The sequence below is a fragment of the Phaseolus vulgaris genome, chromosome 9 (assembly GCF_051622355.1).
Source record: "Phaseolus vulgaris cultivar YP4 chromosome 9, ASM5162235v1, whole genome shotgun sequence".
Classification (NCBI taxonomy): Eukaryota; Viridiplantae; Streptophyta; class Magnoliopsida; order Fabales; family Fabaceae; genus Phaseolus; species Phaseolus vulgaris.
Window position 1 is genome coordinate 9,017,724 of NC_143506.1, and position 14,522 is coordinate 9,032,245.

The following is a 14,522-nucleotide window of genomic DNA, read 5'->3' on the forward strand; positions in this document are numbered from 1 at the left end:
ATTTTATTTTTTATTGGTAAAAAAAAAAATCCGGTTCTTAATAAAATATTCCTACCTCTCATAACATGTGTTAATTTGATAGTTTCTTTTTCTTTAAATTTATAAAAAAAATAGTCAATGGAATAAATTCATACTGTCGCACAACCACAATGTTTAGTCCATGTATTATACTCATAGTTGATGTTTTTTTACTTCTAAATCAAAATCAATATTACATCACGCCTTGTTTAATAGCTGCTGTGCTTTTATATATCTTGAAAACTAAAAACACAGCGGATGTTTAAATATAACATGTATTTAAATTAATTAATAATCCTAACTAATTATGCCTTTCTTTTTGCTGCTCTGACTTTGGAAGATAACGTTGTAGGTGATGTATTAAACCAGAAAATCAGAACTCCTTATCCAAAAAATATGGTACGTGACCAAGTAAGCAAAAAATTTAATATCTTAATTGATGCGTACCACGAGTTGACCCTCAATTTTTGGAGGAGCAGGTAATGCAATTTGCCATGACTGCAGATTTAATAGATATTCGTAAGTAGTGTAAATTATTGGTGATTGATTCCAAAATTAGATTGCAAAAATTTTACACTCGATAACATCCCATTTTTACTGTCAATATTTTTTAATTTCACTTTTTTATATATAAGTTAAATTAATTAACTTCTTTGAAATCTCACTATAGAAGTAAATTTGAATAAAATTATAAGGACTTGGGCAACACAACTTCCATATGCGTTAAGTACCTGAATTAGAAGTTGACCAACAATTATTAATTTGAATCGTGATTATCATAACGTACGAACCGGAATTGCCATCCATAATTTTGAGTGGGGTTAGTGACAGGAAGATCTTCATGGCTCATAAACAAACCAAGCAAATAAGTATGCGATTATAGCCATTCTACAAATTAAACCTCTGACTGTTTCTTACTTACGTATTATTCAACATATAAACATTGGTATTCTAAGATAACGAGTGATACTACCTAGCTATAATAAACGATAACTCAAGATTGAATAATTATTTTTTATCACATGGCATATATTATTGGTTTGCCGACTTATGCATAACTCAAGGTTATTAAAAAATATTCCCACTAGGGTTTCACCACTAACTGGATTCGTGGATTCGTGATTGAGTTGCATGTATTGTGACAATACTCGTGAGGGATTTTAGATAGTGTACATGAAAACTTTTTAGTTCTATTTCTGTGGTCGTTTCTGTACACAAAGAAAATATCAAAGAGAATGTATCATAGTGAACAAGTACTAAAATAATATTAGTTAACGTTGCCGTGCACGATTAACAACACAATCAGCATAATGACAGTTGTGTTACAAAAAAAATATAAAAGAAATATGCCGCAGAATTTCTTCCACCAGGAGCAACTTGCAAAAGACAGCGTCCATACAAGTAACTTAGCCTATAAATTAGGAGCCATGCACACACGCTCTTATTATTCTGAGCCTGAGAGCCACTGCGCACAGTTAGAGTGAGTAATACAGAAAGCATACGCAGAGGTTCAAAATGGCCGGAGGGGGCTTCGCTGTGGACACACCAAACAATGGTTTCGCTGGCAAGATCACGCTCTCAGTTATCATCAGTTGCATCGTTGCTGCATCCAGTGGACTCCTTTTTGGATATGACATCGGAATTTCAGGTTATTATCTTTTCTTACTGAAGCTTTCTTCCTTTGATATTTGCTTTTAGGAAGTCTGCTATAAGTTCTTAATTATAAGCTGACTCTCGTGATTTCACACATGGTTGAAAAATCAAGAAGAAAAAGATACAATATTATTTTGTTTACCTCCCACATGTTGAGTAGTTTACATATGACCAAAAGTTTCTGCTAACTCCTTCAAAACTCAAATAAGCTTTTACCATCCCCTCCCTGTAGTACGTGCTTGATTCCCATTTTAACGTATTTTACTTATGTATGACCAAAACCTAGTCCAGCATAAAAACCCTTTAAATTTACTTGCAGGGTTGAAGATTTTAAGAAAAGAAATACATGCTTAGATTTATAGTGCATAAAAGGTTTTAAGTGAATTGGATGTGCAAGGCTGACCCTCTTCCTCTGAATGAAAATGTCCATAAATTTCAGGAGGTGTGACAACAATGGTACCATTTCTGAAAAAATTCTTTCCAGAGATACTGAGAAAGGCTGCTAGTTCGGAAGTAAATATGTATTGCGTTTACGACAGTCAAGTGTTGACGTTGTTTACGTCTTCTCTTTACCTTGCTGGGTTGATAACATCTCTTGCAGCTAGTCGGGTAACGATGACACTGGGACGGAGAAACATCATTCTGATAGGAGGTACCATCTTTTTCGTTGGTGGTGCCCTCAATGGAGGTGCTGAAAATATTCCCATGCTCATTTTAGGTCGTATCTTACTTGGATTTGGAGTTGGTTTTACTAATCAGGTGAGTTCACACATACATTTTCTTAAACCACTACTTGCATATATAAAATTCATACAAAAACAATAAAACAACATATTAAATTTACTTATTTTCGGTACTTAAAAATTTATGTAAGTCACTGTTAATTTAGAAATTATTTATTAATAATAAAATATATATTAAAGATTTTTATAATATTATTTAATTCAATTAATTTTTATTTTTAAAATTAATTTTCATTTAATAATTTTGATGTATGTAAATAAATTGTACCAAATTAACTATATTCTTTTTTATAAACAAAGAAGTTGTGCCTTAGTAGTCTTCTAATTCAACTCAATTAAAGTCCTGTTTCTTTCTGTACGATTTTGATATAAACAAAAAGTAATTAACTAGCAATTTCCTCTAAATAAAGTCATGGTGGTGGTACAAAACTTGGTCACAAACACAGAAGTGTTTTTAGCCAAACATAATTTCACTTTCGGGATAGAAATTCAGTACTCACTAACATGAAAATCCATGAAAATTTTCACCAGATTAATAAATCTCCCTCTTTCACGTCATTCACATATTTGTATATTTGTAGGTTAAAAGACCTGCACAAAAATTCAATTACTCCTCAAATAAACAAATTTAAACTAGAAAAATGAGTTATTAACTACATGTTTCAATTACTTGGAAAAGGCAACGCCCTTGTACCTTTCTGAAATCGCTCCAGCAAAATGGCGAGGAGCTTTCAACGCAGGCTTCCAATTCTTCATATCAGTTGGAGTGGTCGCTGCAGGCTGCATAAACTTCGGAACCGCAAAACACACGTGGGGTTGGCGAGTCTCTCTTGGCCTGGCCGTGGTGCCTGCAGCAGTTATGACGATGGGTGCCTTGCTTATAACAGACACCCCAAGTAGCTTGGTTGAACGTGGCAAAATAGACCAAGCCAGAAGAGCCTTGCACAAAGCCAGAGGATCCTCCATCGATGTTGAACCCGAATTGGAAGAACTCATTAGGTGGTCAAAAATTGCAAAATCTGTGAAGCAGGAACCCTTCAAGACCATGTTTGAGAGGAAGTATCGACCCCACTTGGTCATGGCTTTTGCTATTCCTTTCTTTCAACAAATGACAGGGATTAACATTGTGGCATTCTATTCTCCTAACCTCTTTCAATCAGTGGGTTTGGGACACGATGCCGCTTTACTTTCTGCCGTTATACTCGGAGCAGTCAACCTTGCTTCTCTCCTCGTCTCTACTGGTATTGTTGATCGGTTTGGGCGAAGGTTCTTGTTCATAACTGGTGGCATATGCATGTTTCTTTGCCAGGTAACCAAAGTCAATTATAACTTCTTTTAATTCACTTTTGAGTTATTCTTAAAGGATGTTATTTTTAGGTCTAAAAGATGAGCTATTGATTCTAAGTCTAATGTCTATATATTTGAAATGTGGATTGTATTAATAATAACAAATTTTGGAACCATTGCTGTGAAGGTTGCGGTGTCTGTTTTGCTAGCAGTGGCGACTGGTGTTGATGGTACAAAGGAAATATCGAAGAGTAATGCAGTTCTGGTGTTGGTGCTACTATGTTTCTACACTGCAGGTTTTGGTTGGTCGTGGGGTCCTCTCTCCTGGCTAATTCCAAGTGAAATTTTCCCCTTAAAAATCAGAAGCACAGGACAAAGCATAGCTATTGCCGTGCAGTTCATAGTCGTATTTATATTATCCCAGACATTCTTGTCAATGCTTTGCCACTTTAAGTTTGGTGCCTTCTTGTTCTATGGGGGTTGGATTGTAGTGATGACAATCTTTGTTATATTTTTCTTGCCAGAGACAAAAGGGATTCCTTTGGAGTCCATGTACACCATATGGGGTAAACACTGGTTTTGGCGTCGGTTTGTGGAAGAAGAAGCTGACCAAGAAAATCTTCCTTGAACTACATATAACTTTATTATGTATACTGTTGTTTGTAAGAAATAGTTGAAAAAAAAAATAGCTTTCCTCAGCCTCAGATGAAAGCCTGTGTAAATGAACAAAAACAGTATCATAAACTCTTTTGCCACCATCTAAATGTATTATGACTTTTTTTTATGACATTGGTCAAGTCACTAAAGTTTAGTTTATATTTTGTTTGGAGTAAAAAGATGAATTTAAGGAAATGAAAAAAGAAAAAAGAAAAACAGATTTGAAGTGAGCTGTTTTGGATAAAAAAAATTAAAAAATAAAAGAAAAATTTATAAAACTTTATAAGTAATTTGACAGATATAATAAATTTAAGAAGATAATAAAATAATTTAATATAAAAAATTAAAAATAAAATTAGAATTAAAATAAAATAAATTTTTTATTAAAAAATAATATTAAATATTAATAAAAATATATATTGATAATTAAAATTAAAATTATTTTTTATTTTAGTTATTTATTTTATTATAATTAATAAATATATATTAATAATTAAAAAAATTATAACTAGTACATATATATTAAAATATAATTTTTATATATAGAATCAGTATATAGTGCATTTAATTTTTATAAAAAAACAAGGTATAATCAAACTTTCTTCACAAATCTATTAAAAAATGGAAGAAAGTGTCACTAAATCATTGTTTTTAGTGCTTTTTATTATTTTACTTTTTATTTTTTTAACTTTTTATATATTATTATTTTAATGATAAGTTGATACCGATTAAATTTATTTAAATTTAAATGAATTATTATTTTACTATAATATAATTTTTATTTCAGAAAGTAGTTATAAAATACTATTTACGGTGTTAAAGAAAACTCTATTCTTTCTTCTCTTATCTTCTAGATACAAAGAAACCCTTAATGGAATATGTTTCATGTACCTAGATACAAATATACTTAAAGATAAAAGAAAATGTTCAATTCCAATCAAAAAAATCATTAACACATACACATATTTACTTATATATATATATATATATATATATATATATATATATATATTCAGAAACCTATTGTGAGAAGTGTTAGTCTTGTTACGTCAGATAGTGCTATTGAAAATTGTAATAGAATTTTTGAATGAAAAATGATAAGAATGAGGCTTCCAATGTTTTGGGTGTTGGTAAAGAAGCAGGGTATTCTCATCCTGGGCGGGAAGACGTAGTTATCAATAGTTTATGTGCTTTATCTAATAGGGACGGGTGCAAGGAGAAGACGACAAGGGGGGAGAACAAAACAGTTGTAGATGAAAATAATTAGTCTGAATGTTAGAGGGGCAGGAGGCACTTTGAAAAGAAAATATTTAAGTGATCTGGTTAGTAAGGAAAAGGTGGACATGGTGTGTTTACAAGAGACGAAGTGCTCTAAGTTTAGTAGGGAGAAAGTTTGTCTGCTTTGGGGGAACAATGAAGTTGGTTGGGTGAAAAACAAAGCTATTAATAGTGCTGGTGGGGTCCTTACGATGTGGAGTAATAAGTCTTTTCAAATGGTTAGCTTTGTTAATGGGAAGAATTTCACTATAATTGAAGGTTTGTGGAAGGTTGGCAGTGGTTTACTTGTAACAATTGTGAACGTATAATGTTCTCGTACCTTACGAGAAAAGAAAGAGGCATGGGAAGAGATCAACGGCTATAGGTTGAACCAACTCTCAAAGGCTTGGTGTGTTATTGGTGATTTTAACTGAATCAGACGTCAAGAGGAGAGGAAGAGTTTGATCTTGGTGTCAGACTATTCTAGAGAAATAAGAGGCTTCAATGATTTTATTGAAAAATCAGAATTGATTGATATCCTACTGGTAGGCAGGAAGTTTACTTGGTATAAGCCTAATGGAATGGTGAAGAGTAGAATCGACAGGGTTCTCGTATCAAAGGAATGGCTTGAAGCTTGGCCTTGTTGCCAACAATTTGTTCTAAATAGATCTATCTCTGACCACTGCGCAATTGTGCTTAAAGATGTGTCTGTTGACTGGGGCCCGAGAGACCTTTTAGGTGTTTGGATGTGTGGCAAGGAGACAAAAGGTTTAAAGATTTTGTGAGAGTGAAATGGGCTAGCTATGACGTTCTAGGAGGAGGGATCTACATTTTTAAAGAAAAGTTGAAAAGACTTAAAATAGATTTAAAAGTCTGGAACAAAGAGGTATTTGGGGATGTCAACCTTGCGATTGAGTTATTGCAAAAGAGGATTAACGAGTTAGATGCGCGTGATGATGAAAGAGGACTAGAAGAGTCAGAAAGGGAGGAAAGAAAGTCTCTTTTAGCTGACCTTAGTAATGCTATGTTTAAACAAGAGGCGGTCTTGCATCAAAAAGCAAGACAGAAATGGCTGAAACAGGGAGATCTTAATACAAAATTCTTCCACTCCTCAATTAAGTGGAGAAGGGCGAGGAATGAGTTGCATGGGATGTTTGTTGATGGCTGGTGGTGTGAGGATAAGGATGTGATCAAGGATAAGGTACGTGTTTACTTTGAGGATAAATTTGCAAGGAATGAAGCTTGTTAGGTTAGATTGGATAACGTAAGGTTTAATTCTATTTCGTCAGAAGAAAATGAGTTGTTGGTCAGTGAGTTCTCTGAAGAAGAAATTAGGGCAGCAGTATGGAATTGTGATAGTTCAAAGAGCTTTGGCCCTGATGGTTTTAATTTTGGTTTCTTAAAGTTCTGCTGGGATATTATAAAAGCGGACGTGTTGTCAGCAGTGAAGGATTTTGCATCTAAGGGTCACTGGCCTAGAGGTACAAATGCTTCATTCCTATGCCTTGTTCCAAAATTAGAAAACCCTCAGCATCTTGGTGAGTTTAGACCTATTTCTTTAGTCGGTTGCTTGTATAAAATCATCTCAAAAGTGTTGTCTCTACGCTTGAAAAAAGTGATAAGCAGAGTTATTGATATTAGGCAGCCAGCGTTCCTTGAGGGAAGGGGTCTACTGGATAGTGTACTTGTAGCAAATGAGGTGTTGGAAGAATACAAAAGAAAAAGGAAGAGTTGCATTTTCTTCAAAGTTGATTACGAGAAGGCGTTTGATTCGGTAAGTTGGGATGTTATCTACTACATGCTAGAAAGGTTGGGTTTTTGTGCCCAATGGATACGGTGGATAAAGTGCTGTTTAGAATCTGCTTCTGTCTCAGTGCTTGTAAATGGTAGTCCTACTAGGGAGTTTCTTCCTAGGAAGGGACTCCGTCAAGGTGATCCGCTTGCTCCGTTTCTTTTTCTTATTGTAGCAGAAGAGTTGGCCGGGGTGTCTAGGATGGCAGAAGAGAAACAGTTGATAGACAGTTTGGAGGTTGGAAAACCTAAGGTGAAGGTAAATATGCTACAATTTGCTGATGATACTTTATTTTTCTACGAAGCCAACACTAAAAGCGTCTTTAATATTAAGGCGATTCTGCTTTGCTTCGAGCTTGCTTTTGGGCTTAAGGTGAATTTCTTGAAAAGCATAATTGGAGGGACGGGGTTGAGTCAGAACTCGCTTTTGTGCTTTGCGACTATTCTTAATTGTAAAGTGATGAGAACCCCTTTCACTTATTTGGGGTTGCCGGTAGGAGGTTGTCACAAGCGTGGAGATTTTTGGAATGGGGTTGTTGTGAGAGTTCAGGGTAAACTTTCAAGGTGGAAAGGCAAATGTATGTCGATGGCTGGAAGGATTTGTTTGATTAAGTATGTTCTCTCCTCAATCCCGTTATTCTTTATGTCTTTATTCAGACTACCTTCAGTGGTGGCAAATAAGTTAATTCAAATACAAAGGAATTTCCTTTGGGGGTGAGGTTCTGAAGGAAAGAAGATCGCTTGGGCGTTTTGGAAAAAGGTGTGAGCCTCGTGAATTTGGAGGCCTAGGTGTTATCGACTTAAGGACGTTTAACTTGACACTCTTAGGTAAATGGATTTGGAGGTTGGGTTCGGAAAAGGGAGGCATGTGGAAGGAGATTCTTGATTCTAAATACGGTGGATGGAGAAGTTTGAGAGAGGATGGCACAAGTAGGAGAAGTTCCCTCTGGTGGAAAGATTTGAAGGAGGTGTGGGCGTCGGAGGGTTGGGGGAGGAGTTTTGAAGACGGCTTTGAGTGGAATATTGGTAATGGTAAGGATATTTCCTTTTGGGAGGATAGCTGGTTGAGTTGTGGAGCTCTAAAATGAGTATTTCCAAGATTGTTCTCAATTTGTTCGGCCAAAGATGCAAAGGTGGCTGAGCTTGGATATTGGTCTAATGGTGTTTGGGTGTGGCAGTTTGTTTGGCGTAGACCCTTTTTTGATTGAGAGAAGTCTTCGGTGGACCAGTTGGTTCAGTTGTTACAAGGGGTGAAGTTGGATCTGGGAGAGGTAGATAGTTGGGGTTGGAAGGTTGGGGGCTGTCAAACTTTTACAGTTAATTCCGCTTATGTTCAGTTAAGGAGGGATCGTGTAGGGGAGATTTTTCCAGTTTACAGTATGTTGTGGAGGTGTAATGCGTTACCTTCTACTTTGTACACTGCTTGGAGGGTGATGGAGAATAAGATTGCTACTAGGGTTAGCCTGGTAAGGCGCGGGGTGGTGGTTGAAAATTCTTTTTGTTGTCTGTGCGGGAAGGAGGAAGAGTCTTCTAGTAATTTGTTTTCTACTTGCAACTTTGTCTGGCGTGTCTGGAGTCTTTGTTTTGAGTGGCTTGGAATTTCGTCTGTAATCCACAAGGACCCTAAGTCAAACTTTTTACAATTCAGGTTGAGTCAGACTTCAAATTCGTTCAACGTTGTGTGGAGTACAATTTGGGTTGGAGTAGTGAGCGAAATTTGGAAACACAGGAACTCTGTCATCTTCAATAGGGGTGTGGCAGATGCGGTAGAAGTGTTTGCTTCGATGCAGGTAAAAGTTTGGTCTTGAATTTTTGCAAAGTCCAGTTGTGCTGTCTTTCCTTACTCTATGTGGGTGATGAATCCTTTGGATTGTATGAGGATGATTCATTAAGACCGTTTGGACCTCTGGTAGGTGTCTTTTGTTAGGAGGTTGGTAAGGTAATCTTTGTATAAGGGTTGAACCACCCCTGAAGTGGTTCCCATTTATTTATTTTTTATTGCTGATAATATATATATATATATATATATATATATATATATATATGCAACGAATTACGTATGTACACAATATAAGAAAATCATTTTTCACATTTTCTAATAAAAATATATGTTGTAATGGAATGTGAATTTATTTATAATATGATTATAACAAAATTTTCATCACATATATTTTAACTTTATTAAAATATAATGATATATCAGTGTATAGTCATATTAAAGTTTTTATAATATCAAGTATAAATTAAATTAAGAAAAACATTATCATTTTTATCAACATCACATTCTTCTTCTTCTTTTTTATCATCAATAGAAAGAATAAATAAATACGGAACATTTTACTAACGTTCTACTCCTACTCATGTTATAACCCTATTCGTATTCAACTTATAATATTTTGAAACTTTAAATATTTTTTCAGTATTTAAAAATAGAAAAATATAGGTTAAATATTAAAGTATCTGTACATTCATTATTGAAATTTATGCAGGAATAAAAGTGTTATGCAAAGAATTTGAAATAAAAGGAGAAAGATAAAGAATGGTGGCAATTCATTCGAAGAATTGAATTCATTGTGCGAAAGATTGGGTAGAGAATAAGGATTGCTCATGATGAGAAATCACTGAGTTAAATAAACCTACCGAACAAAACTAGGGTTGATAAAATCAAATGAACTACGTGAAAAAATTTGAAAGTCTGTTTGACGTAGGATTTTTATAAGGTTGATACACTGCAAAATGTTTCCTTAATTAAATTTATTCATTCGTAAAAAAAAAATGAAAAAAATTGTTAAACGAAAAGAAAATATTACTTTCGTAATTTTGGCAGAGACTAATCTTAAATGATGTGTTGACATATAGGCAGTAGAGGAAGTGTCTTCACATAATATATGGACAAGCAGTGGTGTCACTTGTTCTTTGTTTGTAGGTTTGTTTGACGTATTTGATGTTTGTGCTTTAAGTGGCTTGGAGTGTTGTTTGTTTTTCACAAGGACACTAAGTCAAATTTTGCACAATTCAGGATGAGTCAGGCCTCTATTTCGGTTAACGACGTTTGTGGTTCAATTTAGGTTGCCATTGTGAGCGAAATTTGGAATATTAGGAACTCGGTCATCTTTAATAGTGGAGTGGCAGATGTGTCTGAGGTGTTCGCTTCGGTGCAAGTTAAGGTATGGTATTGGATTCATGCAAAATCTCGTTTTTCTTATTTTCCGTATTCTAGTTGGGTTTTAAATTCTTTGGATTGTATGAGGTTGATTATGTAATGTTGGATAGTGTTGGTCTGGTAGCCCATTTGACAAACTGGTAGGCAGGCAGGCGTTCTAATAGGAGTTATTGTCAAGTATTTATGTATAAGCGTTCAACAAGCCCTAAAGTGATTTCTATTTATTTAGATAAAAAAAAAAAAAAAAAAACATTGGTCTTCTTCTTTTTGAAAAACAACCTACATCAAGGTACTGCTTTTCTTACCCTGTATCTGTTATGTAAGTATGCTGTCAAAAGGAATTATGCAGTTGTTACTGCATAATTCTGCAGCAACTATAGCAGCTCAAACATCTATTCTAGTTATGATTGTAATCGTTATTTTGGTTGCCTATGATCTTCGTGCAGATATGATGGATATTGTATAAGAGTTAGAAATTTTCAAAATTAGTTTAATTTTATTTTTTATCAATAAAAGAATTTCATAATTTTGAAAACCAGTTTATAATTGTGAGATAAAACACTATAATTTAAATTATTTTATTTTAATAAAAATATTTCTCCCTTTACTTATAATCTAGTACTAAATTATCAGCATATCATTTAAACAAAAGTTGTCACAAAAATGAGATGAGGGATACTAATAAACTTAGGAGTCAACTACTAATAAACTTATCATTGTTTGGCAACGAGTAGCTGGTAGGAAGCAATAATGGAAAAAGCAGTGTATCATGAACATCACCTCTTGTCAGATTAGAACAGTATAATAGGCCTATTTTTGCATCTAAATTAATGAAAACTGGAGAAATACAACAATAAAATGTATAAGGTTTAAGGTTTGACGCTTTTGAAGGATTTTGCTGTCCTTGTGAGCTGTTCCAGCGCTGAACTAGGAAAAGGGAAGTAATCAATAACCAAGAATCTCTTTTATAAAATTTTTTTATATTGACTAAAATCTTTGAACTTAATTTAAATCAACTAAAAAGGTTTAGCTTTCCATATAGAGATAAAACAAAAAAATTATAAAAAAAAAAAATTAAGAAAATCCTATGAAACTCCTCCCTTCCTTCTTGAGGCTTATGCCTTTTTATATATAGGCTTTTTTGCTCCAAGAATTTTGGGAAAATATTATAGTTTAGATTTTGTTCACCGTTTCCAACTTTCCAGAACTCTTAATATTTTGCAGAAGATTTGCTTCCAATTCTGTTTCTGAGATATTGTGGATTTTATTTTCTCTTTCTTCTCATCAAAATTTTTTTTCTGTTTTGATTCAAAAAGCAACTTGGACTTTTGCATTATTTGGCCCATTCACAAAGGTAGACACTTCATTCAGACCATTTATACTAAAAACACAAAATTAACAAAAATAATAGTTAAGGCCTAAATAAACTTAATTATTATTATAGTCTAATAATTTATGATTAAAGTTATTAAGTGTAAATAAATATATGTTCATCAATGGGCCTTTCAAAGTACTAGGTCGGAGACTGTGAACTGTCGAGGAATGACCTTGGTTTTCTGCTGTCTTTCGATCCTTCTCTTCAGGGCCTCGAAATGTATTCGAGAATTTTCCCGAACTTCCTCTTTAGCCAAGTCGGCCTAACACCCTTCGTTCAAGGCTTGTTCATTGAATTTTCATACACGAAGGGAGGATTCCAGTATTTCTACGGGGATTATGGCATCAGTCCTGTATACTAAGCTAAAAGGAGTCTCTCGGGTGGTGGATTGTGGTGTGGTATGGTAGGACCATAGTATCCTTGGGATTTTGTTAGCCATCATTCTTTTGTTTTTTCTAATTTCCTCCTCAACCCTCGTAGCATTATTCTGTTTGCTACTTTTGCCTGGTTCGTCTGAGGGTGTTCGAATGACGAGAAGATTTCTTGTATGCTGAGCTTTTTACATGTTTCTCCTAGTTGCCAATTTGCAAATTGAGTCCCGTTGTCAGAGATTAGTTGCTTAGGTATGTCGAAGCGACATACCACATTCTTCCAAAGAAAGCTTTGTAACTTATGTGTTGTTATTACTGTCATAGGCTCTACTTCTATCCACTTCGTGAAGTATTCTATGGCCACAACCAGATATTTTAATTGGCGAACTGCTTGAGGAAAAGAATCAAGCATGTTTATTCCCTAAGTGTGGAAAGGCCAAAGGATGGTTATGGAATGTACTTCTTTCGCAGGTGCGTGGTGCTAGTCGTCATGCTTTTGGCATGGTTCCCACTGTTTTACGTACCAATGATTGTCCTCCTTCAGCTTTGGCCAGTAATAACTTGCTCGGGTTACTTTGAGGGAAAGGGCTATGCCACCTATGTGACTCCCGCAGATGCCCTCATGTAGCTCGATCAAGATCTGATTGGCCTGTTCGTCGTCCACAGAAGTTAACAATGGGTGAGAGTAGCCATACTTGAAGAGATGTTCGTCGATGAGGGTGTATCTCCTTGTATTCCTCCCTAGCAGATATCACCACCATGTCATCTACATAGGTTTGAATGTTTCTTCCGATCATGGGTTGTAGGATTTTACCCATCAGGTGTTGATATGTTGCCCTTACATTTTTAAGACCAAAAGACATTACCTTGTAGCAATAGTTGGTCGTTTTGGCCATGAAGGTGGTCTTGTCTTCGTCGAACGGATGCATTCGAATCTGATTGTACCCCGAGAAAGCGTCCATGAAGTTGAGGAAACCATGACCTGAAGCGTTGTCCATCAGGATGTCAATGTTTGGGCAAAGGATAAGAGTCCTTTGGGCATGCGTTATCCATTTCTTGTTGGCCTTTTTCACCATGACTATGTTTGACAACCACTTTCGGTACTGGATTTCTCTTATGTGGCCGGCCTCAACCAACTTCCTGGTTTCTTCTTGCATTGCCATCTTTTTCTCCTTGTTGGACTTCCTCCTCCTTCGACCGATCGATTTTACTTGAGTTTTAATCGTTAAATGATGACACGGAAAATCATGATCAATACATGTCAGCAACTGACTAAGCAAAGGCGTTCAAGTTCCTCGATAGCACTTCTTTCAAGGCTCTTTTGAAAGTTTTTTCCACGGACACCCCAAGTTTGAACTTCCTTCCATTTAGGTTAATCTCCTTTACCTCTCTGATTGGCTCAGGTCATCTTTTTCGTTGGTCTATCCTCGGGTTCGCCTCCAAGTATGGAGTCTTTTTAAAGGTTACAATTGTGTATGATCCGCGTGGGTCTTCAGACTGTTCTCATAGCATTTTCTTGTCGCCTTCTGGTCCACCCTTAGAGTTATCATGTTCTTTGTTGGGGATGGTAACTTCATCTTCAGATAAGGGGTGGAGACCACCGCCCCGAGCTTGTTCAACAAGGGTCGTCTTATGAGCATATATTTATTCACACTCAATAGCTTTAATCATAGATTATTGGATTATAATAATAAATAAATCTTTTGCTTTAATTAATATTCATATAATTTTGTTTATTTTGGCCCTAACTACTATTTTTGTTAATTTTTTGTTTTTATAGTAGATGGTCTGAAGGAAGTGTCTACCCTTGTGAATGGGTCAAATATGAAAAAGTCCAAGTTGTTTCTTTGAATCAAAACAAAAAACAAAATCTAAGGAGAAGAAGGAGGGAATAAAAGCTACAATATCTCAGAAATAGAATTGGAAGCAAATCTTCTGCAAAATACAAGAATTATGAAAAACTGTAAACCTTAAAAAAAATCTAAACTACAATATTTTCCCAAGATCCTTGGAGCTAAAAAAGCCTATAAAAGGATACAAGCATCAAGGAGAAAGGGGGAGTTTTTTCTTAGTTTCTTTTCTTTTTAGTAATTCTTTTGTTTTGCCTCCGCATGAAGGCTAAACCTTTTTTGTTGTTTCCTTTGTAATTTCCCATTAAGTTATGAGGTTTTGATCAATAAAGGTTTCGTTTTTTTAATTCTCTATAG

General features: G+C 35.0%; 2 protein-coding genes across 2 annotated transcripts; both read left to right on the forward strand.

Annotated features, from left to right (window-relative positions):
• The first annotated feature begins 1,385 nt into the window (after positions 1 to 1,385).
• Positions 1,386 to 4,485, forward strand: LOC137822098 (sugar transport protein 5). The gene is made up of 4 exons (XM_068627003.1): positions 1,386 to 1,666; positions 2,111 to 2,430; positions 3,094 to 3,723; positions 3,889 to 4,485. Exons 1-4 carry the CDS (start codon positions 1,534 to 1,536, stop codon positions 4,327 to 4,329), a joined length of 1,524 nt encoding a protein of 507 aa, XP_068483104.1. The 5' UTR covers positions 1,386 to 1,533; the 3' UTR covers positions 4,330 to 4,485.
• Positions 4,486 to 6,196: 1,711 nt separating this feature from the next.
• Positions 6,197 to 11,035, forward strand: LOC137822173 (uncharacterized). Its single transcript, XM_090295639.1, has 8 exons — positions 6,197 to 6,383; positions 6,479 to 6,816; positions 6,865 to 7,984; positions 8,235 to 8,374; positions 8,636 to 9,196; positions 10,475 to 10,573; positions 10,627 to 10,689; positions 10,919 to 11,035. The coding sequence occupies exons 1-8, from the start codon at positions 6,197 to 6,199 to the stop codon at positions 11,033 to 11,035; spliced, it is 2,625 nt and encodes an 874-aa protein (XP_090151765.1).
• Positions 11,036 to 14,522: the final 3,487 nt, after the last annotated feature.